Source organism: Mytilus californianus, unplaced genomic scaffold (assembly GCF_021869535.1).
Source record: "Mytilus californianus isolate M0D057914Y unplaced genomic scaffold, xbMytCali1.0.p SCAF_21, whole genome shotgun sequence".
NCBI classification, from domain to species: domain Eukaryota; kingdom Metazoa; phylum Mollusca; class Bivalvia; order Mytilida; family Mytilidae; genus Mytilus; species Mytilus californianus.
In genome coordinates this window covers 7,343,070-7,370,922 of record NW_026262670.1, presented here as the reverse complement: position 1 = coordinate 7,370,922, position 27,853 = coordinate 7,343,070, and the positions used below count along the sequence as shown (strand labels likewise).

At 32.8% G+C, this 27,853-nt stretch overlaps 2 protein-coding genes across 3 annotated transcripts in view; both read right to left on the bottom strand.

Moving 5' to 3' along the window:
* Positions 1-27,853, bottom strand: part of LOC127731862 (uncharacterized) — an 897,808-nt gene that overhangs the window by 698,178 nt on the left and 171,777 nt on the right. The window lies entirely within an intron of this gene.
* LOC127731918 (uncharacterized) lies at positions 5,846-20,397 on the bottom strand. The gene is made up of 6 exons (XM_052240763.1): positions 20,303-20,397; positions 11,759-11,877; positions 8,011-8,204; positions 7,709-7,773; positions 7,295-7,389; positions 5,846-6,127 (listed from the first exon to the last, which is right to left on the bottom strand). Exons 1-6 carry the CDS (start codon positions 20,395-20,397, stop codon positions 5,892-5,894), a joined length of 804 nt encoding a protein of 267 aa, XP_052096723.1. The 3' UTR covers positions 5,846-5,891.

Genomic DNA, 27,853 nt, shown 5'->3' with positions numbered 1-27,853 from the left:
ATTCATTACAACAGAATATTTGCGTGGAATGAAAACTGTGTGGGTCAAAATCTTGTATATTGCTGATAAATATTGCTGGACCAGGTTTCGGTGTATCCTTTTTATTTTGAAAGAAAAACACCCCAAATGGGTTAAAATTGTCATTTAGGGCAAATAAACATTTCTTTAAAATTAACTATTTTATAGATTTTGTATAGCTAATCAGTCTTTGACCTTTTTAACTGGACCAAATCACCAATTAACATAAATATTCAGCACCCATTTATTTTAAACATGTAATTTCATCCCCTTACTTAATATTTCATGCATAAAATATAAAGAAATACATTTGGAAAGTGTAGGAAAAAATATTTGCAAGTTATACACTGTCCACACTATAGGGACTTTATTTGTCGCGTCTGGCTGATAATTTTTGCTGCAAGTTCAAAGTATCTCTTTATAAATCATAGTTTTCAAGATTATAACCGAAACAAAAAAAGAGTAAAAATAGTCGTTAGATAGTTTTCTTATTGGCAATCATACCTCGTATCCTTTATATCCTTTTTATATTAAAGGGTAATAACTCCTATAAGGAGGCAACTGACGACTCTGCATTTTACTTGTAGATCATAATTTGCTGACCATTCTGCTTTTTACAATTATCTCTTTCTGCTATTATAGTTTCCAAAGAAATTATATAAATGGTAAAAATCGCCGTTTAAGGTCAGCTACTCCAATAAGGAATCTATTGTCAATTTCGGTCATGTTAACTTATTTGATGAGCTTATTTCGCTAGTCAGTTTTACTTTTTAAAGTTTCTCTCAATTATAAAAGTTTTTAAAATTATAACGAAAAACTGCTAAATTTGCTAAAAATGGAAATCAAAAGGTACAATAAGTTCAAAATGGGTGATCTAAACTTTCTGAAAAGTGAAAGGTAAATGGAAAATGACCTGTTGAATATTATTACTCAGCAAGGTTTGCTCTTACTGCTTGACCTTATGCGATATATAAATCAAAAACTGCAGTTCTACAACTCAAATCTATTTTTAACAAACAGTGGTCATGTTTGTTGATGGATCAAGTTCTCGAATATTGTTTTTCCTTGTAGAAGTTTTTATATTTGCCTTGTTTATTTGTCAATATTTCGTAATGTTGGAGAAATTCACTTTTAAAAATTTCAAACACATTAATTTGTTTTGTTTTCTGCTCGGATATGTAATACACTTTATATATAGTAAGAAGTATGATTGTTAGAAAATCGTTGATATTGTAATAATTTGTATCGTTTATCTTATATCCATACAAAAGTGATGCCAGTGATATTATATGATGTCCTTTTTTAAGTTTGTCTAGTATTAGTTTTATTTGATCCCAAAATGATTTTAGATATTTGCATGTCAGAAAGTAATGATCATAATCTTCAATGACATTACATATATTACATAGAGGAGTTTTAGTTATTTTCCAAGAGAAAAGTAATTGTTTGGTTGGTAAAATGTAATGTAGAAATTTCCAGCTTAACATTCTCATTTTATTATCTGGGATATAGTTAAAGATGAAGTACAGCATTTGTTCTCTTTTCCTTGTATTGTTATCTAAATTTAGAATTCTGTCCCATTTTTTAAATCCTATTGCTTTCTCATAATATCTATTTAAAAGCGAGATGTAAATATCTTTCGAGGAAAATATTTTTATTGGTACCATTTTTCCTTCTCTATCTGAATTTAAATTCGGAGTCGGTAGCAACTTTTGTTTTGATTGACTCTTCTTTTATGAGCTCTTGTAACCACTGTTTTGGAATTGCTTTCATCAATTTAGAATATTCCGAAAACCAATTAACATGGCAAGATAGTTTATCTAAAATCTTATTTTGATTAATTTTTCCTTTATCATCAATTATGTCATTTACAAATAAAATTTTGCTGTTTATCCAATTTTTGAAAATAAGACATATACCATTTAATTTGATATGCTTATTGCCCCATATTAGTTGCTGTCTGATATGCTTATATGCTAGTCGATTTGATTCTTTTTCAGATTTTGAGTTTATCCATGATATAATTATTTTTAAGTAAAATTCTGGAACAATTTCTTTTAGCTTATTGATTAGATAAATATTGTTAAAGTCCATTATAAATATAAGGAATTCTTGTCCAAACTTGTCTAAGTAAAATTTTGGTAAGACTTTCCAATTGGGTGATGAGTCTTCATTATCAATGAGTCTTTTTACCCAATTAATATTTATGGATTCTATATATTTATCTATGTCTATCATTTTAAGCCCGCCGGCAAGATAATTTTTACTTATTATAGCTCTTTTAACTTTTTCTGGTTTATTATTCCATATAAAACTATATATTATTTTTTTTTAAATTTGCGAGATATTCTTTATCAATTTCTGTTACTGATGCAACATAGGTATATTTGGTAGGATTATTGATTTAACAAGAGTTATTTTACCTAACATAGTTACTTTTCTATTATCCCAATCTTTAATTATTTTTTCCGATTTTTCGTATTGTCTGTGCAAGTTTTATTTTTTACACTCATTTTTATTAAGTCCAAAATATATTCCTAATACTTTTATCGGTTCTGGTGTCCACTTAATGTTTTCAACTTTATCTTTACAGGATTTTAAATTTCCGAGCCATATCCCCTCTGTTTTATTTCGATTAAGCTTTAGGCCTGAAAGTGATCCGAAAATTTCGATAATGTTCAAAGTTAATGAAACTTCTTGTTTTGAATTTAAAAATTAAGTGGTGTCATCTGCAAGCTGGCTCAACTTTAGAGTATGAGTTTTATTATCTAGTTTGATTTGAAAACCTTTAAATTTTTTATCTTAAGGCTAAAATTTCAACAGCAATAACGAAAATTATAGAACTCGCGGGACACCCTTGACGGATCCCGCGCTCAATACTGAAGGGTCTTGAAATCCACCCATTATTTAATATACAACCCTTTATATCTGTATATAAAGTATTTATCCACTTCAATAAAGATTTCTGAAAGCCAAATTTCTTTAATGAACAATACATAAATTCCCATTCTAACGAGTCAAATGCCTTTGAAAAATCTAAAAAAAGAATTGCCCCGTCTACGTTGAATTTTTCTAAATAGTCTATAATATCTTGGATTTGTCTGATATTTAACATTTAACCCAATATATCTGTTTTTTACATACCCGTTTTGATCACTGTGAATGATTTTATGAAATACTGGTTTAAGTCTTTGTGCAAGAGAATATGCTTTAATTTTGGTATCTACATTTAATAAAGTAATTGGTCTATAATTGTCTAAATTTAACGGGTCATTTTTCTTATCAATAAGGGTAATTAATCCTAGTTTCTGTGAATTTGTCAATTCTTTTTTGTCATAACAATGGTTAAAGACATCTACAGCAAAATATTGTAAGTTGGACCAGAAAGATCTATAAAATTAAATTGGAAGACCATCAATACCCGGTGTTTTGTTAAGTTTCATTTTAAAAACAGAATTTGTACATTCCTCTATTGTCAGCTTTCCTTCAATTTCATTACTTTCGTGTGTAGTTAGTTTGCTGTTTATTTTTGTATTTTCAATATAATTCTCAATTTCTCCCAAGTCTGGCTTAGTTGACGTATATAAATTTACATAATAATGCCTCCCCGTTTCTAATATTTTACCTTGATCCTCAGTTATTTCCCCTTCACTGTCCCTAATAGCAGTTAAATTTTTTCTTGTCTGTCTCGATTTCTCTAATCCCAATAAGTATTTTGTACTTTTTTCGCCTTCTTCTACCCATTTAACTCTTGCTCTTATTTGTGCCCCTATTTATTTTATCAGAATATAGAGTTTGTAACATTTCTTCTGTTTTCTTTATTGAATCTATTATGTTATTTTTTTTTCTTTTCATCAAGGACATTATCCTGAATTTCATTCAAAAGTTTTAGTTCTTGTTCTAATTCTTTAATTTCATCTCTTTAATTTTTAGCTTTAATTTTACAATGTTCAATAGTCATCTCCTTTACCTCTATTTTAAACAGATCCCACACGATTGCTAAACCTTTTCGGTCTCTTAATGTTTCATATTTATCTATTAAAGTGTTTATTTTCATTTTGTATGATTCGTCTTTAAGAATACTATTGTTTAATTTGAAATAACCCTTTCCTTTCTCCCCCTGACAATGATTTATCTTAAGTGAAATCGCTAGACGGTCTGTATATTGAATTGTAGCGGGTCTTATATCAGTGTGGAGTACTCAAGGTCTCACGTCTTGACTAACAAGAAAATAATCAATTCTACTAGCTACTTCATTATTTTTTCTTCTCCAGGTATATTGTGTTTTATTTGGATTTATTACTCTCCAGATGTCTATAACTTTTAGTTTTTATATTAAACTTTTCAACGCATTTGTCTTATTTTTTATTTTTTGTTTATCTTTTCTATTACTTTTTCTATCTTTTATATTAAGCGTTTCATTCATATCTCCCCCTATAATAAGTATACCAAGGCTATATTTTTCAATGACACTTAAAGCTTTTTTAAAGAATATATTTCTATCTTTACATGTGTTTGGGGCGTAAAGGTTAACAAAAGTAAATAAATTTTTATCAATTTCTATGTTGATTAAAACAATTCTTCCCTTTTGATCTACATACTTGTCAATAATTTCATGTTTAATTATTTTGTTAATGTAAATCGAAACACCCTTTGCTTGTGTAGTTCCAAAACTATGATATAATTCTCCGGTGAATTCTTTGTCTATAGAATTATCCGAAAATGAGTTTCTTCTAAACATATATTATTGCATTTCTGTTGTCTCATCCATTCTTTTAGTCTAATTCTTTTTTCATGTTTTCTCAACCCCTGACAATTTAAAGAACATATGTGTAATATATTAAGTGACATCTTGGTTGTTTTTTAAAAGTATTCGATGATAAATAAATAAACAAAAATAAAACATACAGGTATTTATAACTATAGAAATTAGAGACAAAATAAATGACACACATATATCATCAATGACAGATTTAACCTTCACCCTGTGAGTTGCAATATGTATACATGTACGCACATACATTTAATTCCATATTGACCGACTTTGATAGGTTTCCACCTGTTTCTATATTTAGAATCATTGACTGGTAAAATATATCGACCTTCACATGTGTAACAATTGCCCAGCAGACATTAGACGTTGTATATACGTCATTTAGACGTTGGACCCTGACGTTGCACCTACGTTAGATTTTGGTTGTATATGATATTTTTTAGACGTCAAAATCTGACGTCCAGCCGACGTCGTGATAAACGTCTATACAACGTCAGTACAACGTTGTTACAACATCAGTACAACGTTGTTACAACATCAGATCTACCAGCAAGATGAACCCTGTAAAAAGTTCAATGTCGGTTCAACGTCTATCCAACGTCAAAACAACCTTCATTTCAACTCTTTAAATATACTCTGATGTCAGTTCGACGTCTATTCAACGTAATAACAACCACCAATAAACCTCTTTAAATATGCTCAGATGTCAGTACAATGTCTATTCAACGTAATAACAACCACCAATAAACCTCTCTAAATATGCTCAGATGTCAGTACAACGTCTATATAACGTAATAACAACCACCATTAAACCTCTTAAATATGCTCAGATGTCTTCACATCATTCTTAAATAGTAAAGTACTGATCAAAGTACTTAAGTTGGTCAAGAAGGGGTCAATCAAACATAATTCAAACTAGTAAACGTCCTGAATAAGTGCTTGAACATCAGAAATTCTGGAAACCTTATGTTGAGTGCTTGTGAACATGTCACCACAACTACCTTGTACAACAATCTGATGTTATACATATATAAAAAAAATAATCAAAAATCAAAAACATATACATATTTAATATGGGATTTTTTAAACATTTAAAACATCATTGTCTATCATCAGCTCCATCTCTATTATTGGCATCTCCATTTCCATTATTGGCCGCTCCATTTGCATTGTTGGCCTCTCCATTTCCATTGTTGGCCGCTACTATTCCTGCTGCTGCATCAGATTTTTTCTTACGCCCACCTCCTCCCATTCTGTCAGGTGCATACTTCAGGCATGCTGCAGTCACCTGAAGAATGTTATGTTCAGTTACTGAAAACAGATTCTTGGCAGTTTCTGGAATAAAAAATATAAATATTTGTGAAACCAGACAGTGCTAAAATCAAGAATATGTCAATTTTCATTCATATGACACATATAAGGTAAACATTCAAAATAATCTTGAGAGAAACAACTTCATATTTTTTCTCTATATTTAAAAAATTATGAATTAAATAAATCAAAGCTTTAAAATAAACCAATTTGTCTATTTCTTGCTAAAGGGTTGAAAAAATCTCATTTTTTTTTAACTTTAATAGCACAGAGACATGTTTTATTTTTTATTTTTTTTAAATTACCCAAAATCACAACTAGAGGCTCTCAAGAGCCTGTGTCGCTCACCTGTATTTACTGATGCTTTGGAAATCATGTAAAATAAGGTTAAAATCATAATTAATAGTATTAGATATTAGATATTATAATGATATCTAAGATAGTAATTTTAGGGGCAGCAACCCAACAACGGGTTGTTGGATTCGTCTGAAAATTTCAGGGCATTTAGAGCAAATCTGACAGGTGGCAAAAATGTTCATCAGATTTAGATTTTCTAAATCTGATGAACATTTTTGCCACCTGTCAGATTTGCTCTAAATGCTTTAGTTTCAGAGATATTGACTATAAAGGGCAATAACTCCTAAAGTCGACTGACAATTGTGATCATGACGACTTATTTGTAGATCTTATTTTGCTGAACATTATTGCTGTTTACAGTTTATCTCTATCTATAATAATATTCAAGATAATAACCAAAAACTGCAAAATTTCCTTAAAATTACCAATTCAGGGGCAGCAACCCAACAACGGGTTGTCAGATTTGTCTGAAAATTTCAAGGCAGATAGATCTTGACCTGATAATCAGTTTAATCCTGTCAGATTTACTTTAAATGCTTTGGTTTCAGAGATATAAGCCAAAATCTACATTTTACCCCTATGTTCTATTTTTAGCCATGGCGGCCATCTTGGTTGGTTGGCGGGTCATCGTACACAATTTTTTAAACAAGATACCCTAATGATGATTGTGGCCAAGTTTGGTTAAATTTGGCCCAGTGGTTTCATAGAAGATTTTTGTAAAAGCTAACGACGACGACGGATGCCAAGTGATGAGAAAAGCTCAATGGCAATGCAATTCCAAAACTGTATTGACACTGCTTAAAAGAATATTAAAGAAGCAAATAAATTACCTACCCACAATAACCTTGCATATTTCTGTGGATTCAAAATTTAATTTTCCACGGTTTCCCTTCATGTTGTATTTTGCCTGGAGTTCATTGGACATTACTCTGTAATGATAAATATATGTCAGAAAAGGAAGAAAACCTTTTTTTGAAATGTCAACAAATTTTTCAATTGAAAAAAAGTCAGAAAATACATAAGAACTCTTATTTCATTCACAAACTTATTTTACTATTACAGGATTATAACAGTTTGGAATATTTAAACCTCATATCATTTAGTTGTCAATTCAGAAATACATGAAGCTGGTTTATGTTTCAATATTATAATTATGTAAGTTTTCTACAAAAAGGGTAAAATAGCACATTATGCCACAATCTAGTTTAGATATTGATAAAATAAAAGTGTCACAAAAATAGAAGTTACCTTCGCAAAATTTTCTGTACATTGTCTTTATAATCACTGCCCCCTATCCTTTTCAGATGTTCTATCTGAAAAATAAATTACTTATTACATACAAATTTATCATTATAGAGTGGCAATATATAGAACTCATGGAAACGACAAATTTAGCAATGTATTTTTTATAAAGAAACACTGCATCAACATAAATAGCAATAATTGTCACTTTTAACAATTGGTTAATTAAAAAGGATTTTTATTCATGTTAAATAATTAAAATGAAATCTTTAAATTCTATGACAACAATATAATATTTAAAGTTTTACCATGGTCTTTTTTTCTTGGGGTCTCTTCAACAATTCATTTATATTGTTGAAGTCTTCTTCTGTGTCTGCTTTTGATGTTAATAAGTCAGGCAAAGGACATACACCTGCACCTACATTTTGTATAGGTCTCCCAGCCAGATCATTAAGCCCCGTCCACAGTTCCAATAAGAGTTGGAACACTTTTCTCTGAAATTCTAAAATTATCAAACAAGATTATTATTAAATCATAAATATAGCATATATTTAGTCAAATAAAAAAATACTTGTGTCAAGGATTTTTCCGTAAGGAAATATATGATGAGAAGGAATCTTTATTTAATTTTATGATGGATAAAATCATAACTGAATGAACAGTACTGAACTGTAACAAAAGCTTTATTTTAAAGATAAACTGCAAATGAATATTTAATTAAGAGTTAAAACATAGATTTTAGAGACTTCTCTTTTTATCCTATTTGGTTCATAATAAACTTACATTTTTTTTAGTGACTCAAGCAGGGGACCTTGGTAACAATCTGCAAATTATATAAGAACAAGTCAGTCAAGTCCTCATTAAAAAAAAGTTAACAAGTTAATATGTATTAGATACACCACAAGAGTGTTAGCCCGAGTAGGTGTATCTAATTTACACCCCAAGATGATTGATGTAAAATGATTTCTATAATTAAAGAGAGAGGTCTTTAAGCAATTTAAATAGATACCTAAATAAAAATTACAGACGGACGGACCTACACACCAGAAAACATAATGCCCCTCTACTATCGTAGGTGGACATAAAAATATTTTTTACCAAATGACCTTAATTTTTTTACCGATCCTTTTTTAACACACATATTTTTTGTGTTGCAGTACTAAGAAAATCTGATAGTATTAGAAGTTAAATTCATGCACATGCAACATAAACATGTCTGATCAGGCAAAGGAATATAATAAATATATCATATGGATGAAACCTGGAGTGTCTAATTATAAACCTGGTCTGATATACATCTGGTGAAGTAAAATTGGGAAAAGCAATAAATGTCATTGCATGAAACTGAAAGTTATGTATAATAAACCATAATTTATTTCGATTGATATATTTAATCAGTCCACTAGCTTTCACACCTTACAATAGTCAAAATTATAATGACGTCTTGCAATTGTAAGGCTATTTTTCATAAATAATATTATTTGGACGCTGTACATGTACGTACGGTGACCAAAAAATTATAAAAAAACAGCCTTACAAGACGTCATAATTATTTGGACTAAGGTTACACCTGCCTCATATTAACCATCAACTACAAGGGCTCTGTAAAACTAAAATGCTTTTTTTTCTCATCAAATTCACCCCCTTTTTTTGTTGCTAAATTGGGTTTCATAATCATGTATGCATACGTGTATGGTGACAGATGTGATGGATTGTTTTAGGTTAACAAATCTTAATAATTCTAATATAATGTCATATGGATTCAAATTTATAACCCCAAAAAGCCTTTAATAATATTCTCATTTCTATTCCCCCAAAAAAATATAATTCTATAATTACGAGGTCGGCGTGGGCATTTAACAGAGATTTTCAGGAAACTGTCAACTAAAATGTAAAGATGAAACTTTACGATTACAACACTAACCTTTTATTTACTTCTAGTTGTTGATTAATCTTTGTCTTTGTTATTTTTTGTTGTTTTTCACGAGTACGCGCCTGTTTAAATCTAATGTTGGTTCCTATCGTAACAATTTGCATTGTGCTCAAGGAAGAAAATTACCGGGAACCAGACTATTAAATAATCTCTAAACAACACGCATAAAAAATATTTCTTATAATAATTATCCGTACATCAATATATCATAGTAAATTTTCCTTTTTAATAAATTTCACACTTTTACGATTAGATTGAGTATACTACGCACATGAAAAATTATCTACAAAAATAATTTAAAGAGTATATTGAGTGATTGCGTCAATCGTAACTACTCGGCCATTATTCTCGCGTGCAACCAGAAAGGCCGAGTAGTTCCGATTGATGATTCCGTGTTGGCAGTTGGAAGGGGGAGGGTGTTTATGATCAATATGAAATTGAGATATAAAAATAAACACTAGAATACAGAATTCGATGGAATATATATTGTTTTATGTAGAGGGATATATCTATTTCTTCTTAGGTCAATTATGTTTTGATAGGTACATCTATAGCAATTTGAAATAATACGTGCATAATTTGCACGTGAAATTTTTTTTTTTAGAATATTAAGACGACCGACATATGACCTATCCGACGTTGTGTTGACGTTGGATATAGTCGCGACCAAAAAGCAAGGTTGCATTGACGTCATTTTTCAACGTCCGGTAGACGTTTGCAATTCGACGTTGAGCCGACGTTGAATTTAGGTCGCCGACGTCGCGACCTATTTTCAACCAAATATCCACATCGGTACAACGTCAGATGCCTACTGGGTGATTTCCACGAGCATCGACACTATATTAACCGGCATACCTTACATTGAAATATATAATTGTGTTGGATGTATAACAAATGTTTCTAAATGGGTAAGTATTTTGTTTATAAATAATTATTTGTATACTTTTAAAAAGTTTTCAGAAAGTATAACAGCGAAATTAGAGTTCCATATAAACTGAAAGATTATTTTCAGATGCTTTCGCATGCGTATGATATATATATACAGACATGATTGTTCGGTTCACGTTGTCAACGAATATTTGTTCCGCCTGACAGAAGTTCCACTGGAAACTTTGCTATAAACAATGTCATAATATCTGTTCCTGTTGGAACAAATATTCTATACCATTTATTCCGTTAGGAACATTTACTGTAATATTTATTCCAGTGGAAATAATATTCCAGAATATTGTTTCCATTTGGAACTTATATTATGAAGGAACTTCTATTCCGTGACAACTTGGGTTGTCTTTACTAATACGGAGATTTATCAATTTAAGGAAATCATTAATACCATGGATAAATATTGTTTGATTGTATATTGAAATTTTCGCAGCTACTATAAAATATTGATAATTATCTATATAGATAAAAAGGTATAAATAGATCAAACTGATTTGTTTACATTTTTTACACAGGTGAGTGGAGATAGCGATGTGATTAATTTGCATATCTATGTAAATAGCTAAGTGTTTTGTAGTATATTTATAGGGCTATACGACGTAAACGCACATATACATTTTTCTATACATTAAAACAAAATAATTACATATTCATGTATAACTATACTAGTTATTTCATGTGAAACGTTTATTATCTCATTCATGGTCTATATATTCTATATTGACAAACATCTATATATAAGTTATTTGTTGTAATGATATTGTGCAGAGTATATACAATCTAAGGGTACTGTATCATACACCACATATTTTTTATTATGTTTTTCATAGCTATAGATAAAATAGGAATATTTACAGATGTTTATACAAGTATATATCATTTTGATCATTTAGAGATCAGTAGAAAATGTTGAAAGAACATGATATATGGTAACTGTTCTTAGACCTATGTCTTTGAAGCGTTGCTGGAGTCAGTTTCTCTATTGTGGTATTCATCGGTTGGGGTTGTTGCTGTTCTTTTTCCATGTTTTTGTAGTGGTGTGTTGATTTCAGAATTCACAATAAAGTCAATTGGACCTTTTGCTTCTGATTTTGCCTTGTTTTTTGTTTTATCTTTTTTGTTTTGTTTGTTTTGTTTCTTTTTCTGTAGTTCAGACTCAGTTTCTTTATTTGTGACTTCACTGATTTCTGTTGATGTATCTGTTATTGCATCTGTAGGTTGCAATATGGACTGTGAAGGTGGGATTTCACTGTGATCAACATGATCACCAATGTCAGTCTCATTCCCACTTTCACTTTCACTTGAATCAGATTGATCATCATTGTTATTCACTTTAGTGTCTGATGCTTTTGTAGTTGGAGTTTGGCATTCTTTTGCGTTATGCCCTTCTTTTCCACATTGGTTACAGATCCAATTGTTTTGGCACTTTTCTTGTTTGTGTCCCTTTTTCAGACATTTCTGACAAGTTATGTAGGGATTTATGTAGATTTGTCCTATAATAAATTTTGGCATTGTACTTTCCAATTTTTGTGAATCTGGGCAAAGTGCCTTCCAATGGTTGTACATAGAAGATTCTGTCTCCAGATTGGCAGTCAGTGAGAAAACCATCTATTCTCAGTCTCTCTCTGAAATAACTTGTTATAACTACGCCTATAGACTGGAAGAACCCGAAAATCTGATCGTCATCAGCTGATAATGGAATATTGGAGACACGTACTCTGAGATATTCTGGCTGGTCATTTACAGTTATTCTTGGGTTTTTATTATAGATTGTTAAAAGTTTATTACGTATAGATACGCCAGATATGAGGAGGTGGTCTCTTGCTTCTTCTTGTGCAAGGTAAATGCGCCACATTCCCTTGACTCTTTGTAATCCCTTCATTTGGTATCTTGGTATCTCTGTGCCGATACTTTTGAATACTTCTTCGTGTGTTAAGAAATCTTTTTGTTGAAGTATTGAATTACCGAATAAATCTGTCTCAAGGATAAATACGGGCTTTACTGACGACAGTTCTTCAAGATTATCATTTTGATTATCATGATTTTGATTTGCTGGTTTTGAAACAGCGCCGGCATATGAGTTGTTGTCGGCCATGTTGTTTGTTTTGGTTTAGTTGACGGGTTGGTTATATTACATTTATGGTTTTAAGAGTTTATATAAACTGTTAAATATACGTTTCTACCATTCCTGATGATTGTTTTCTGTAGCAAAATATAAATTGGTAGTCCTAGACGGTTATTTAACTTATTATTAGACTAATTTTGAGGAGCATGAAAATTCCGTGGATATCGTTCGATGCCCCTTAGATCCTTTTTTCTAAGAAAAATTCATTTGTTTACATTTGGTCCAGTAGTTTCAGAAAAGATTTTTATTTTGAATTACGGTCGCCAAGTCAATAGCTCAAATGGCCCTTTGATCCAGGTGAGCTTAGAGCGATACAGGCTGATATACAGTTGGAAAAAATCTCATTTTTGTGTGTGTTATCTTGGGTTATTAGTCTGCAATCTCTGAAAAATTCTAGTCTGCCCTTCCATGAAATATGTAAATAGATTTGTGTTAGTGTTATATTGAACTTTCGAAAATCCCCCCTGACAACAGATCAGACAATAATTTTATATTGAGGAAAGGCTGAAAAGTACAGGAAATGATGCTTAGCTAATAGATACATTTGTTTTATATCTCACCTGGACCCTCATTTTGGGAAATGTTTTCAGGGTAAAATTATTATCTGCCGTAGTCGAAAATCGTTCATGATCATCTGCATCAAATTATTTGCTATCCGCTAATTCAGAATTTAAAAACTATTACAATGCTTAGCAACTTTCACCGTAACCTCCATCCCCCTTTTCTCCATAAAAAAACACTAATTTTGTCATCCTTTTAGTAAAAACCATATTTTAACATTCTGATTTAAGCTGCTGAGGACACGTGGCTCTTACGCGCAGAAACAAGATTGAAAATCATTTGGTTGAATAAAAAGAAAAGTATCTAAAGTACCACACAAATTTGTCAGGGAAACGATATCCATGATCCTAAGGCTGCACCTAATTTATTATCTAAACTCATCTTAGAAGTGTGCGGCCTCACCTGATATTTTACCATGATAAAGTCAATGTGAAAAAAGTCGATCTTTATTCTATATTTATGCTCACCTTTTTTATGCAAAACCTTATACATTTTGACTTTACATTTTGACTTTTCGAGTCATTGTTAAAGGTCGCACACTGACCTATAGTAACTGTTGCATGTGTTGTTTACACCTACGTCATTTGGTTTCTGGTGGATAGTTGTCCAATTTGCAATCATACCACATTTTCTTTTTTTATATAGGTATCGGATATTTTGCACCGTCTTTTGGTGGTCATGTAAAAGAAACATATCAATCCCGCAAATTACATGCATATTCTCTTATCTAAAAAATTATAATGAACAAAGTACACTTAACTTTGCTCATTTGAAATATTTCATCCACCAAATGTATACTAGGTGTATTTTCTATCATGTTCAGCTTTGAAATCTTTTTTCTTTTATAGATGCTGGCATCCCAAATATTCCGTCTGCTGGTATCCCTAATAAGCTGGATGCTGGCATCCCGAATAAGCTGGATGCTGACATCCCGAATAAGCTGGATGCTGACATCCCAAGTAAGCTAGATGCTGGCATCCCGAAAAAGCTGGATGCTGGCATCCCAAACTGTAGGAGTGCAGACATCTCAAAATATCCGAATGCTGGAATCCTACAAGTTCTGTATGATACTGTTTGCCGAATTTCTATATACCTACATGTTATATCACGAATTTCGAGTTCACCAAGAATGCGCCCTGTAATTTGTAAAAGATTCTTAAACCGTTTTTGAAATAATATGAAAAAAGACTCTTGAATGTGAAGCTGAAAACGGGAATACTGTGTTTATTTTCTTTTATTTCGTTAACTATGATAGCATAATTTTGTGTAATACAAAAAATAAAACAACAAAAAAAAAAACGTCAGGGTGGTTATGACGTAAGATGTGATTTGCCATCATGCGTAGAGATTCAGAGATTGTAAACATGATGAGGAATCAATTCATAAGAATCACTTCTACCGATATTCTTGAAAAGTAATGAAAACAGATAATCCTTTTAATATTCTCTTTCTGTCATAATTAGTTTTTCTAATGTTTAATACTGTAAGCATATACACTATTTTTCTGCGCTAATTGCGGCAAATCCCACCCGCATGACGTCATGTAAAACATTTGTTTGAAATTGGTGAAGTGGACAGGCTTGCAAGTGGAAGGAAGAAAGACACTTCTTTGGCCAGTTCGCCGCAGTTTATAAACAATTTATAAAACAGAAACGAAATAGAATGCTAGTTATTCGGTAAGTAAAAATTGACTGATTTGCTTATTTTTTGCATGCACTTCAGTGACTTGATACGACAGCCGGATCATAATTTTGATTACTTTAAATTCAAGACGGCAAATTGCAGGCTTAAATGGTTAGGCAATAATGATTAACGACCTTAACTGGCTAAATCTGAGACATCCAGAACCCCACCCTTTTATATATTTCGGAAATATGTATCCTATCATGCTATGCGTGATTAAGCTGTTTCACGGAGAGATAAATAGATTTGACAAAAATCTGATGCACGTGCACCCCCAACCGAGACGATTAACCACCATCCCTACGGCCATGGCCAGTAAAAATATCGGGTATGAAAAATTAATTTGTTTACCACTAGCCCTACGACCTATACCAGTAAAATTCATCCCTGGTAAGAGGCCTTTCAAGCAATATAAAGTATAAGAAATTTGATTTAAGATTGATTTTTTGTCGAGAATGTCAAGAACTTGAAGAAGACCAAGATGCCTCACAAGCCATCTAAATCAAAAGAAATTCCATGAATAACTGATTTTAGGGTTATCAGGAGACACTCCAGTTTAACAAAAAATTGAATGTGTTGTTTGCCTCTTTCTTTGCAAGGGTCTGAAGGGAACAATTATTTGAAATTCTTAAGGATGGATTTATCGGACAAATTAGTCATTTTCACCTGATACTATAAAGGCTTATCTTAAAATCTGGTAATAATGTACTGTTTTACTCATCTATCATGATGTAGAAAGTCAAATGGTTAGTTCATTTCATTAAAACTATAGGACAAAAAATATCACACGGTGACGGACCATACGTGTTACGATTCCACAGCTAACACAAATGTTAAAAAGGACACGAATTAGTCAAGGAACCATCTGCTAAAAATAAGATGTGGTATGATTGCCAATGAGACAACTCTCCACCGGACTGAGACCAAATAACATAGCAGTTAACAATTATAGGTCAGCATACGACCTTCAACAATGAGCAAAACTCATACCGCATAGTCATATATGAATGAGGGTGAATGTAAAATACTATATTCACTGAATCACAATGTTTAAGAAAGGAACACATATCATACAGATTTACCTACTTCAAATTAAATTTACTCTAATACATATAAAAGGTCAAGTACAACAGAAGGGGTAAACCAGGATAAAATATTGTACAATCTTTTCTTTTGTTTTTCCTTACATAAAATCCGTAAGGTATTTTATAACTCTGGCTAATAGCTAGTATATTGATCTTGATTAAGTCAAGTAATATTTGTATCTGTTTGGAAAAAAAAAGAAAAGTTCATAAATAGTCAGTAACAAGTGGTTACTTTTTTGTTGTTGGTAAATAGCCAATTTCTTAAGAGACTAATTCATTGGGTTTTTTTTTTGTTTTGTTTTGTTGTGGTTTTTCTCATTATTTTCATACATTATAAGTAGTATATTTTATTTCCAATTATAATTAATAAATATTGTATATATTACAAGTAATTTCAGTGTTTCAGATTTTTTTTTGACATGGCTTTTCATGGCCGTTCTATTGTGAAGAACAATTTAAAAATATGTTTACAGTTACTGGAACATAGGTGGTATTATAATATGAATAAGTTGGAAGATCCACTTTTACACAAGAAATACAAGAGTATGATGTAGTTATTTTAGCAGAAACACATATTGGATATAATGTAAATTTACATGTTGAAGGTTTTAATTATTTTCCTGTTTGTAGAAATATTTCAACCAATGACAGATACTATGGTGTGTTAGGCATTTTTCGGAGGACATCTTTAAAAGATCATATTAAAATATTACCTGGGTTGTCCAAAGATTTTCAGTTGATACAATTTGAAAAACAGTTTTTCTGTCTTCAAAATGATATTTATCTATGTACAGCATATGTCCCCCCAACCAATTCATCTTATACTAAGAAGTTAGATGTTGATATAATTGATCAAATTGAAAAGGACATAGTTTCTTACAAAAATAAGGGGGATATCATGTTCTGTGGTGATTTAAACGCTCGCACCTCCACTGAAGATGATTACATAGCACAAAATAGCCCCAGATATCTTCCATTGTTCGAATCATACAAACCAAATAATCATATTAGATATAGAAAAAAATATGATGAGATACTTGATAGTAGAGGGAAAGAGATTATTGATTTATGCATAAGTAATCAAATACGAATTGTAAACGGTAGATGTATATAGATATAGGAAGATGTGGTATGAGTGCCAATGAGACAACTCTCCATCCAAGTTACAATTTATAAAAGTAAACCATTATAGGTCAAGGTACGGCCTTCAACACGGAGCCTTGGCTCACACCAAACAGCAAGCTATAAAGGGCCCCAAAAAATTACTAGTGTAAAACCATTCAAACGGAAAAACCAACAGTCTAATCTATATAAAAACGAGAAACGAGAAACACGTATGAACTACATAAACAGTCGACAACTACTGTAATCAGATTCCTGACTTAGGACAGGTGCAACCATTTGCAGCGGGATTGGTGATTTACTTGGTCAGTTAACTTGTTTTAATACTCATGGCCAAAAGTAAAATCACAAAAATACTGAACTCCGAGGAAAATTCAATCGGAAAGTCCCTAATCACATGGCAAAATCAAATGACAAAACACATCAAACGAATGGACAACAACTGTCATATTCCTGACTTGGTACAGGCATTTTCAAATGTAGAAAATGGTGGATTGAACCTGGTTTTATAGCGCTAAACCTCTCACTTGTACGACAGTCTTATCAAATTCCGTTATATTTACAACGATGCGTGAACAAAACAGACATTATAAATAAAATAGTCAAAATATGGGTACAGCAGTCATCACTGTGTTACAATATCAAAACAAACAATTATTTACAAAAAAGCACAAAAGCATCTATCAAATTAAAAACCACATTCATTGCTTTGCGTGTCTGACGTCAGAAAATGTAAACGTCACATAAGAAAAAAGTTTGTCATTCAATGTTTATTCAAAATAATTTTATAATTTCACATGGGGAATGTTGGTATACATGGTTAAAAAATCAAAAGTTATGTTAGAATTAATTTCAGAAATAGACCGAGATTTAAAATTGTCCAGAAGTTCTTTAGAATTTTTAAGAATCCACATATGGTTAATACCACTACGCGAGTAAAATAAATTTGTCGTTTGTCGTTCAAAGTATTTTCAAATTTATAATAGAACAATAACATAATGACATATAATAGAACAATAACATAATGCCGGGATCTTTTAAAGTACAGAGTCACGTTATAAGAACCACAGAAACACAAAACGTCGCATATACAAAACACACCAGCAAAAATAAAAGATAATACAAACACATTGACGGGATGTATAAGTACCTAGCCACGTCAAATGGATATCACAGAAAACAAACCAAACAGTAAAAGTAGTATTAATAATAGAACAAAGACAAATGAAAGAACAATATTACACGTTGTTAAGATGATAAACAACGTCAGTATGCAGAATCTATACTTCAAGACCATCATGTATTATTTGTGAAGTTGATACGGAATATTTATCAACAAGGTCTTGGTACCTTCCGATGAACTTTTTTAGAAAAAAGACGAGACGTTCTTTGACATACCCTATACAACACAGAATCAGGACCCACCAGCACCAGCACAGAACGTTCTCTCGCAGGAAAACCTTACCCACCGTGTAAATTGGAGGGAGTGAACTGGTGGTTTGACACCTAAAGGTCACCATACGGCCTTCAACAATGAGCAAAGCCCATACCGCATAGTCAGCTATAAAATGCCCCATGACAAATGTAATACAATTCAAACGAGAAAACTAACGGCCTAATTTATGTACAAAACAATGAACGAAAAACAAACGACAATCACTGAATTACAGGCTCCTGACTTGGGACAGGCACATACATACAGAATGTGGCGGGGTTAAACATGTAAGGGGGATCCCAACCCTCCCCTAACCTGAGACAGTGGTGTAACAGTACAACATGTTGAAGACCGTACTTTGACCTATAATGGTTTACTTTTACAAATTGTGACTTGGATGGAGAGTTGTCTCATTGGCACTCATACCACATCTTCTTATATCTTTATAAAAATTAGTTGAAAAATGCTTTACTCATCAGATGGATACAAATAGAAATACATCTAACAAAAACACAGAGTGGACGTGGCCGGGTACATGTACATTCCAACAACAAAAAGACACGAAGTACAGATCTGAGAGTACTCTCAGTAACTGACAGCTAGTTCAAAGCTAATAACAACTAATAACAAAAATCATGTATCTAAGACTTAATTATCAATCATTACACATCCAGCATCCAATGGATTTAGTGTAAAGATGTCATAAACAGTCAGAGAAAAACATGACCTTGTGCAATGACAAAAGACAGGTATCGACAGATTTTAGATCCATGAATGTGCATATGTATATAACAATAATATTTAGTTTCCCCATTTCCATTCTCAATTTTATTGATACCAATAAAAACAATATTCAAAGATCTAATTACAGTGTTGAATTGGTAACCTTTTAGAATAAGTGTATTTAAAGGATCGATAAATTTACTAGGATCGTTTCTAAATGTCCGGGGCACAGTAAACAACATTTCCGTAGACATGAGGATGGGCTTTCCCATTTGAAATAAGTTTTCTACAGGTACAACCAAACTTCAAAACCAAATCTTTATATCTATGGAAGAATTTAGTAAAGGTTTAAAGTAATTTGTGGTAACAAAATCCCTGACCTAATAATTTACCAGTAATACATAGATTACGTTAATTAAAATCCAACACGTCTCAAACAGACACGGACATAGAGAACGAAAAACAGTTTATTTTCATTTACTATCACGTGTTCGTATCCATTGCAGGTTGAATGATCATAAAATAGTTGTCAAAGGTACCAGGCTTATAAAATTTATACGCCAGACACGCATTTCGTCTTTATAAAACTCATCAGTGAATAGTTAGAAAGCCAAACAAGTTCAAAGTTGAAGAGCACTGAGGACCCAAAATCCCAAAAAGTTGTGCCAAATACGGCTGAGAGAGTCTATGCCTGGGATAAGAAAATCCTTAGTATTTCGAATAAGTCATACTTTTGCAAGCAGGAAATTTATAAAAATGACCATATAATTGATATACAAGTCAACACTGAAGTGCTGACTACTGGGCTAGTTAAACTCTCGGAGACGAAACGTCCACCACAAGTGGCATAGACCCAGTGGTGTAAATCATTATCAAAGGTACCAGGCTTATAATTTGATACGTTAGATGAGCGTTTCGTCTTCATAAGACTCATCAGTTAAAACAATTTAATTAGAGATTTATTTTATGTATTTCTAGTCTACCTACCTACCTATCCTCTTCGCTCCTGGCTGAGCATAAGGTCACCACAAGATTTCGCCATCCAGCTCTGTCTTTAGCCTTTGTTTCGGCTTCTCCCAAGGTCATGTCAAGCTCCTTCAGTTCTGCTTCAATCGTTCGTCGCCAGGTGGTTTTGGTTCTTCCTCTTAATCTCTTCTCCTGGGGCGTCAATCTAAGAGCTATCCTAGTTATATTGGATATAGGCATCCTGAGTACATGCCCCAGCCATCTGAAGCGCCTCTGTCGAATTTCCGTGAGGATACATGTGGATTTGGTCATTTCAAGGAGACGTTCAATTGAAATCCGGTTTGGCCAGAAGATTTTGTAGATTCGCCTCAGACAATTGTGGTGGAAACTTGAGAGCGATCTCATATCTGTTTTTGTTACTCTCCAGCATTCACTTCCATACAGAAGGACAGATTTAACATTACTGTTATATAGCCTTATCTTTGTTTTCCTGTTGTATTGTTTGGACTTCCAAATGAGTCGTAGTCTTTGAAATGTAGATCTTGCCTTCGCTAGCCTACTTTTAATATCTTTTTGTGTTGGATCTTCTGTACTAACCAAAGTTCCTACATAAGTAAATTTATCTACCTGTTGGATTGCTGTGCCCTCAGCTTTTAGTCCTAAGTTGGATGTTGTGTTAAGTCGCATTTCTTGAGTCTTTTTTGCGTTCAATTCTAGTCCAATTTGGCTTGCAAAATGGCTGAGCCGATTTCTCTTTTCCTGCATATTATCTTGTTTTGATGACAGCAGTGCTATATCATCAGCAAAGTCAAGGTCCTCTAGGGTTGTAAACATTGACCATGTGATGCCTCTTTTTTTGTCACTGGTGGTCTTCCGCATCACCCAGTCAATGGCAACCAGAAATAAGATGGGTGAGATGAAGCAGCCCTGTCGTACTCCAGATTTTACTTCAAACCAGTCAGTTTCCTTGTTCTGGAGTATCACATGGTACTCCATATGATATAAGGATTGTCCTCTCTGTCTCTCTGTGTAAACTGTCGAATGCTTTCTTGAAATCAATAAAGTTGATATATAGAGGTGTCTTCTATTCAATACACTGCTCAATGATGTTTCTAAGAGCAAAGATCTGATCAATGCATCCTTTCCCTTTTCTAAACCCAGCTTGTTCCTGTCTTAGGCTGTCATCCAGTTCGGAGTCTATCCTGTTTAACAGTACTCTGCAAAACACTTTACTTGGGATTGAGAGTAATGTTATCCCTCTCCATTTGTCACAATTCCCAAGATCGCCTTTCTTCGTTAGTTTAATGATAAGACCTTTTGCCCAGTCATCAGGGATTTTATTTTCTTATTTTCCCATATGTCTTTGAAGAGATCATGTAGTATGACTGTTTCTGTGTTGATGTCAGCTTTCAGTAGTTCAGCTTGAATCCCATCGATGCCTGCTGCCTTTCCTGAATTCATGGATTTAATTGCCTTTGTAATTTCTTCTTTAGATTGTGGGTCAGTGCTAATATCTAGATCTTGAAATTGTGGTGCTCCCTGAAATTCATTTATTGGTTCTGGTCTATTCAAAACAGCCTTGAAGTGTTTCTTTACCTCCTTATCTTTCTCTGCATATTCTTTCTGTGTTTGTTCTTTTTTCCTTGATAACCTAGTGCTGAGGACCTTTTCTTTGAGGTTTGCTCTTTCATCAATTGCTTGCCATGTATCTGATGTTAACCATTGTTTTTTGCTGCTCTTACGGAAGCCAATGATATTTTCACTTGTGTTTCGATACACCTCTTTGATGTTTTCCTATATCTTTTCTATGGAACTGTCTTCAGTTTGCTCAATTTCCTCTAATACTCGAAATCTGTTTCTGAGTTCAATGACAAAACATTTGTTTGATTTCAGGTTCTTTCAGACGGTTGATATTGAGGATCTTTCTCCCATGTTTGTTATTGTCCGGTACCCTTTTCAGCTTCAGTTCGAAATTAGCTATAACTAAATGATAGTCGCTGTTCACATCTGCTACTCTTAATGCTCGGGTTTCGAGTAATGATCGTCTCCATTTGTCATTTATGATGATGTGGTCAATCTGATTTTTGTCCCTGTAGTTTGAAGAAATTCCACGTAATTTTGTGTATGTCTTTATGTTTAAAAAGGGTTCCTCCAATAACTAATCCATTAGTTGAACACGTATTTGCAAGTCTCTCTCCATTCTCATTCATTACGCCATGACCTTCTTTTCCCATAGCTCTTTCATGCTCTGTATTTACTTTCCCAACCTTAGCATTTTGGTCTCCTATAATAAGAAGTGTTGTCTTGGCATAGCTGGAATTAAAGCGAGCTCTGATCAATTGCTCATTTATAGGTTTCCATTCTATCAAGCTCTTTATACATTCCTTATTCATAATGATTGCCACTCCTTCTGTATGTTGGTTGTCATTTCTGCCGGAGTAAATGATGGTATGACCCTGTGTGATAATTTTTCCTGACTCTATCCACCTGCATTCACTGATGCCTAATATCCCTAGTTTGTACCTTTCCACCTCTCTCATGACTTGTTACTTCATTTTTTGGTAATTATAAATGTTGTGACAGCTCATAGATTTGTAATAACTTGTTAGTTTGGTTGGTCGAAAGTATGAAAAATTAACCATATCATTTAATTATTAATCATGCATTAAACTGAATGCATATTTCTCATTGAGTTTTTTTTAAATATAACTACCTTTTCGTTGATCACTGTTGTGTATAAGAGAATGACAACTGCTGTAATACGACTAAATTCAATTTAAAAAACATTATATCCAGCTCACAGCAAATACTACAACTGCTTGTTTTTATATAGCACACGCCCCTTTTATGACCAAGAACTTCTCCATTTCGAAAGACAGGGTCTTTGATCTGTATTATTGAACAATTACATTAGTTTCGGGTATAGTTGCATTCAGAAAAAAAAAGTAAAACATCAATACTGAACTTCAAGACAAATTCAAAAAGGGGAAGTCTATTAAAGCTAACAAAAGCTATCAATCAACGGAACGCGTAAAAGCAACTGCTTGATGCTGGCTCTCCCGAAGTGAGTTAAACGGCCAGGTATAGACATTTCATATCTGCAACAGAGAGACGCACGAAGCTCAACGAGCAATTTGAAAATGTACCATTAAGATGGTATGTTGGACTTGTAAACCGTTTACTAAAATCCGATAGTAAACAGTACAGTAAACAACATTTCCGTAGACATGAGGATGGGCTTTCCCATTTGAAATAAGTTTTCTACAGGTACAACCAAACTTCAAAACGAAATCTTTATATCTATGGAAGAATTTAGTAAAGGTTTAAAGTAATTTGTGGTAACTAAATCCCTAACCTAATAATTTACCAGTAATACATAGATTACGTTAATTAAAATCCAAAACGTCTCAAACAGACACGGACATAGAGAACGAAAAACAGTTTATTTTCATTTACTATCACGTGTTCGTATCCATTGCAGGTTGAATGATCATAAAATAGTTGTCAAAGGTACCAGGCTTATAATTTTATACGCCAGACACGCATTTCGTCTTTATAAAACTCATCAGTGAATAGTTAGAAAGCCAAACAAGTTCAAAGTTGAAGAGCACTGAGGACCCAAAATCCCAAAAAGTTGTGCCAAATACGGCTGAGAGAGTCTATGCCTGGGATAAGAAAATCCTTAGTATTTCGAATAAGTCGTACGTTTGCAAGCAGGAAATTTATAAAAATGACCATATAATTGATATACAAGTCAACACTGAAGTGCTGACTACTGGGCTAGTTAAACTCTCGGAGACGAAACGTCCACCACAAGTGGCATAGACCCAGTGGTGTAAATCATTATCAAAGGTACCAGGCTTATAATTTGATACGTTAGATGAGTGTTTCGTCTTCATAAGACTCATCAGTTAAAACAATTTAATTAGAGATTTTTTTTATGTATTTCTAGTCTACCTACCTACCTATCCTCTTCGCTCCTGGCTGAGCATAAGGTCACCACAAGATTTCGCCATCCAGCTCTGTCTTTAGCCTTTGTTTCGGCTTCTCCCCAGGTCATGTCAAGCTCCTTCAGTTCTGCTTCAATCGTTTGTCGCCAGGTGGTTTTGGTTCTTCCTCTTAATCTCTTCTCCTGGGGCGTCAATCTAAGAGCTATCATAGTTATATTGGATATAGGCATCCTGAGTACATGCCCCATCCATCTGAAGCGCCTCTGTCGAATTTCCGTGAGGATACATGTGGATTTGGTCATTTCAAGGAGACGTTCATTTGAAATCCGGTTTGGCCAGAAGATTTTGTAGATTCGCCTCAGACAATTGTGGTGGAAACTTGAGAGCGATCTCATATCTGTTTTTGTTACTCTCCAGCATTCACTTCCATACAGGAGAATAGATTTAACATTACTGTTATATAGCCTTATCTTTGTTTTCCTGTTGTATTGTTTGGACTTCCAAATGAGTCGTAGTCTTTGAAATGCAGATCTTGCCTTCGCTAGCCTACTTTTAATATCTTTTTGTGTTGGATCTTCTGTACTAACCACAGTTCCTACATAAGTAAATTTATCTACCTGTTGGATTGCTGTGCCCTCAGCTTTTAGTCCTAAGTTGGATGTTGTGTTACAGTCCCTGTAACGTAAAAGTTAACACTTTTTTCATTCGGGAATCGTACGTACAGCGTTCGGGAATCGTTCGTATAGAGTTCGGTCATCGTTCGTACATCATTCGTATAGCGTTCGTACAACGTTCGGTCAGCGTTCGTTCATCGTTCGTTCATCGTATGGTAAATGTCATCGTTTAGGGTTTTGTATATCGTATGGTTCATGGTATCGTTAAGCGTTTTATTTGTCGTATGTAACATGGTATGGTTTAGCGTTTAGCGTTTCGTTTATCGTATGGTTTAGCGTTTAGCGTTTCATTTATCGTCTGGTTTAGCGTTTAGTTTATCGTATGGTTTAGCGTTTCATCTATCGTATGGTATATCGTTTTGTTAGGCGTATGATATATGTTTTATTTCAGAAAGTTATTCCAATTATTATTTTGAGTTAAAATAATTTAACATAAAAAAGCGGGAAAAAAACAGTTATTAGATTGGATTGATTTATAGTTGGTTGCGTACTTGTATATCCCAAACAACCAAACGGATGCCCTACTTTGGCAAGGTTTTTTTTTACTGCCAGCCGAAAGAAGACTTGTAGTGACCATATTTATATCCCCTTGTCACCCTTTGGACTAAATTAGACTGGAAAGATTGGATTGGAGACATTTCACTTATTAATTAAAGCAAATAAGTGATCTTAATTATTATATTTTTTGTTTTATACAAATTGCGTAATTCTTGATGTCTTTTTGTAATTTTGAATCATTGTGTTAATTACATTTCAAATTTGATCTTATAAAATGTTAAAAAAAAAAAAAACCTAAACAATACCCTTAGTTCAATGGAACGAGAACTATCTATTTTACATAAAAAAATTTAGTCGTAAAAATAGTATTGGTTGTAAACGTTTTATCTTGATTGAGAAACGTTTAGCAATGTAATAAACTTACTTTGAATGTACTATAACTTAATGTAGATTTGGAACTGTATACCATTTCTTACCGATAGAAAAAAAAATCTGCAACTAATATCATTACACTATGGAATACCCTGCTATATAAAACGAGGGGAAAACATGTCCTTCCATCAATACAGTAAATAAAAAACCCACTTTTTATCAAGGTAATCGATATCATGCAAAAACAATATCTAGACTTAGGTTGGGTACTACTTTATTACCTGGTCAGCTAGGCCAGTACATCCGCAATGTACCTCCAATATGCAATACATGCGGCATTAAAGAGGATATAGAACACGTACTAGTTAACTGTATTAATCACTCACAAGCCAGACAAAATTTACAATCAAACTTGGATAAGGTTCAAATACAAAATGTTAATACCAAAATATTGCTAGATCCTCCTAAAGATAAACAACAATATGTCTGGTCGTGCTTGGTTCAATATTTAACAGAAATTGATAACCATAAATTCATATAAGTATTAAAAAAAATAAAAGTAATATAAATAAAATAAATAAAATACACTGCAAGAGTTATCCGGGTCAGTGACTCAAAATGGAGTCAAGCCGTAACCGGCAGTACAGCAGGCTCTTCAAGACGGCTCAACAAAACATCGTTAAGAAGATCAACTACACTGCAAGAGTTATCCGGGTCAGTGACTCAGAAATGGAGTCAGGCCGTAACCGGCAGTACAGCAAGCTCTTCAAGACGAATTAAAATCGAAATAAATTTATAATCTAAAAAATTTTTGAAATAATTAAACATATTTAAAATTAGTTAAAATATATGTAGTGCTAAGTATATTAAACTATTGAAATTATGCTAACGTAACAGTAACTCACGATAACATTTGGCTTTTTTTTTCCAAATTCGCGGCATCCCAATTATTTTTGTGTCTACTTTTGGTCCTTATATAAATTTTCCATATCATTAAGCCGCAAGTCAAATCTAAGACTTAAAAATGGTACTTCGCAAGATCTGGTTTGCCCTTACCCAGTTTTAATTAGCGTGGGGCGCTGTCTTCCTGCGGGCAGCGTTCCAGTGTACTAGCTCTATAAAGTCTCAATATAAGTAGCACTAGCACAAAGCAGTCAAAATTATACATACACCCTTTGGTGTTTTATTTATTTTATTTTTATTGTACTTAATTCTTTTTTTTTTATAGTACATACAAAACATCTTACTAATTATTTTTGCAAAACTCGCATACACAAATTTAGGCATCTTTCGGTTTATACAAAATATTTGGCAAATAAATTCACATACACAATTTGGCATATCAAAATTTTCCGCTCTTTACTTGGCTGCTGGTGTACCAGGACAACGTTGCTGCCGTTCACTGCTGTTTGCTTGGCATTGATTCCTCCTTTTCCTACTTCTGGTGGCTCCGTGTTTATTAATTATTTATTTTTACGTATATATATTTATTTTTTTTTTTTTTTTTTTTATTTTATGTTTTATATAAAAATTTCATTTTTATATTATTTTATTTTATTTATTTTTATATTCTTTTCTTTTCTTTATTTATTAACTTATTCATCAATTTATTTATTCATTTAGTTATTCAAAATTTTACTCTATATTATTTTTTTAATAATTTTTTTTTTGTCATTCTAAATTATATTAATTACCATATAGTAAAAATTAAATTATTTAATGCTCAAAAAGGCGCAAGCCAGGGCCGACCGTGCAAGGGCTGTATAGCCAGTCAAGGTCGTTAAAAACTTCCATTTGTTGTTCCTTCCATCACATTTTGACATGAGTACATTTGTTGTAACATGAGACCAAATACCGCGAAATTTGTTACTCTCTCTCTCTCTCTCTCTCTCTCTCTCTCTCTATCTCTCTCTCTCTCTCCAAATTTTACAAATATTACATACCTCTGTGAAATTTCATATCGACGCATCAAACTATTTCCTTTAATCGTGCATAGCTCATTTACCGATTCACTTAAGGTTTTTAACGATCTTCGTACTTGTTCATTACATTCTAAAATTAAAATCCTACACAAATTGCCAA

Bases quoted from the DNA above. Each gene is read 5' to 3' on its own strand.
- LOC127731918 (XM_052240763.1), bottom strand. From the start codon at position 20,397: ATGACCTTGGGAGAAGCCGAAACAAAGGCTAAAGACAGAGCTGGATGG. The intron at 11,878-20,302 runs GTAGGTAGGTAG...ATCTGATTCAAG, and splicing joins GCCAGGAGCGAAGAGGATAG to TGAAAGTGAAAGTGGGAATG. The intron at 8,205-11,758 runs GTGAAGTCACAA...TGATAATTTTAG, and splicing joins AGATACATCAACAGAAATCA to AATTTCAGAGAAAAGTGTTC.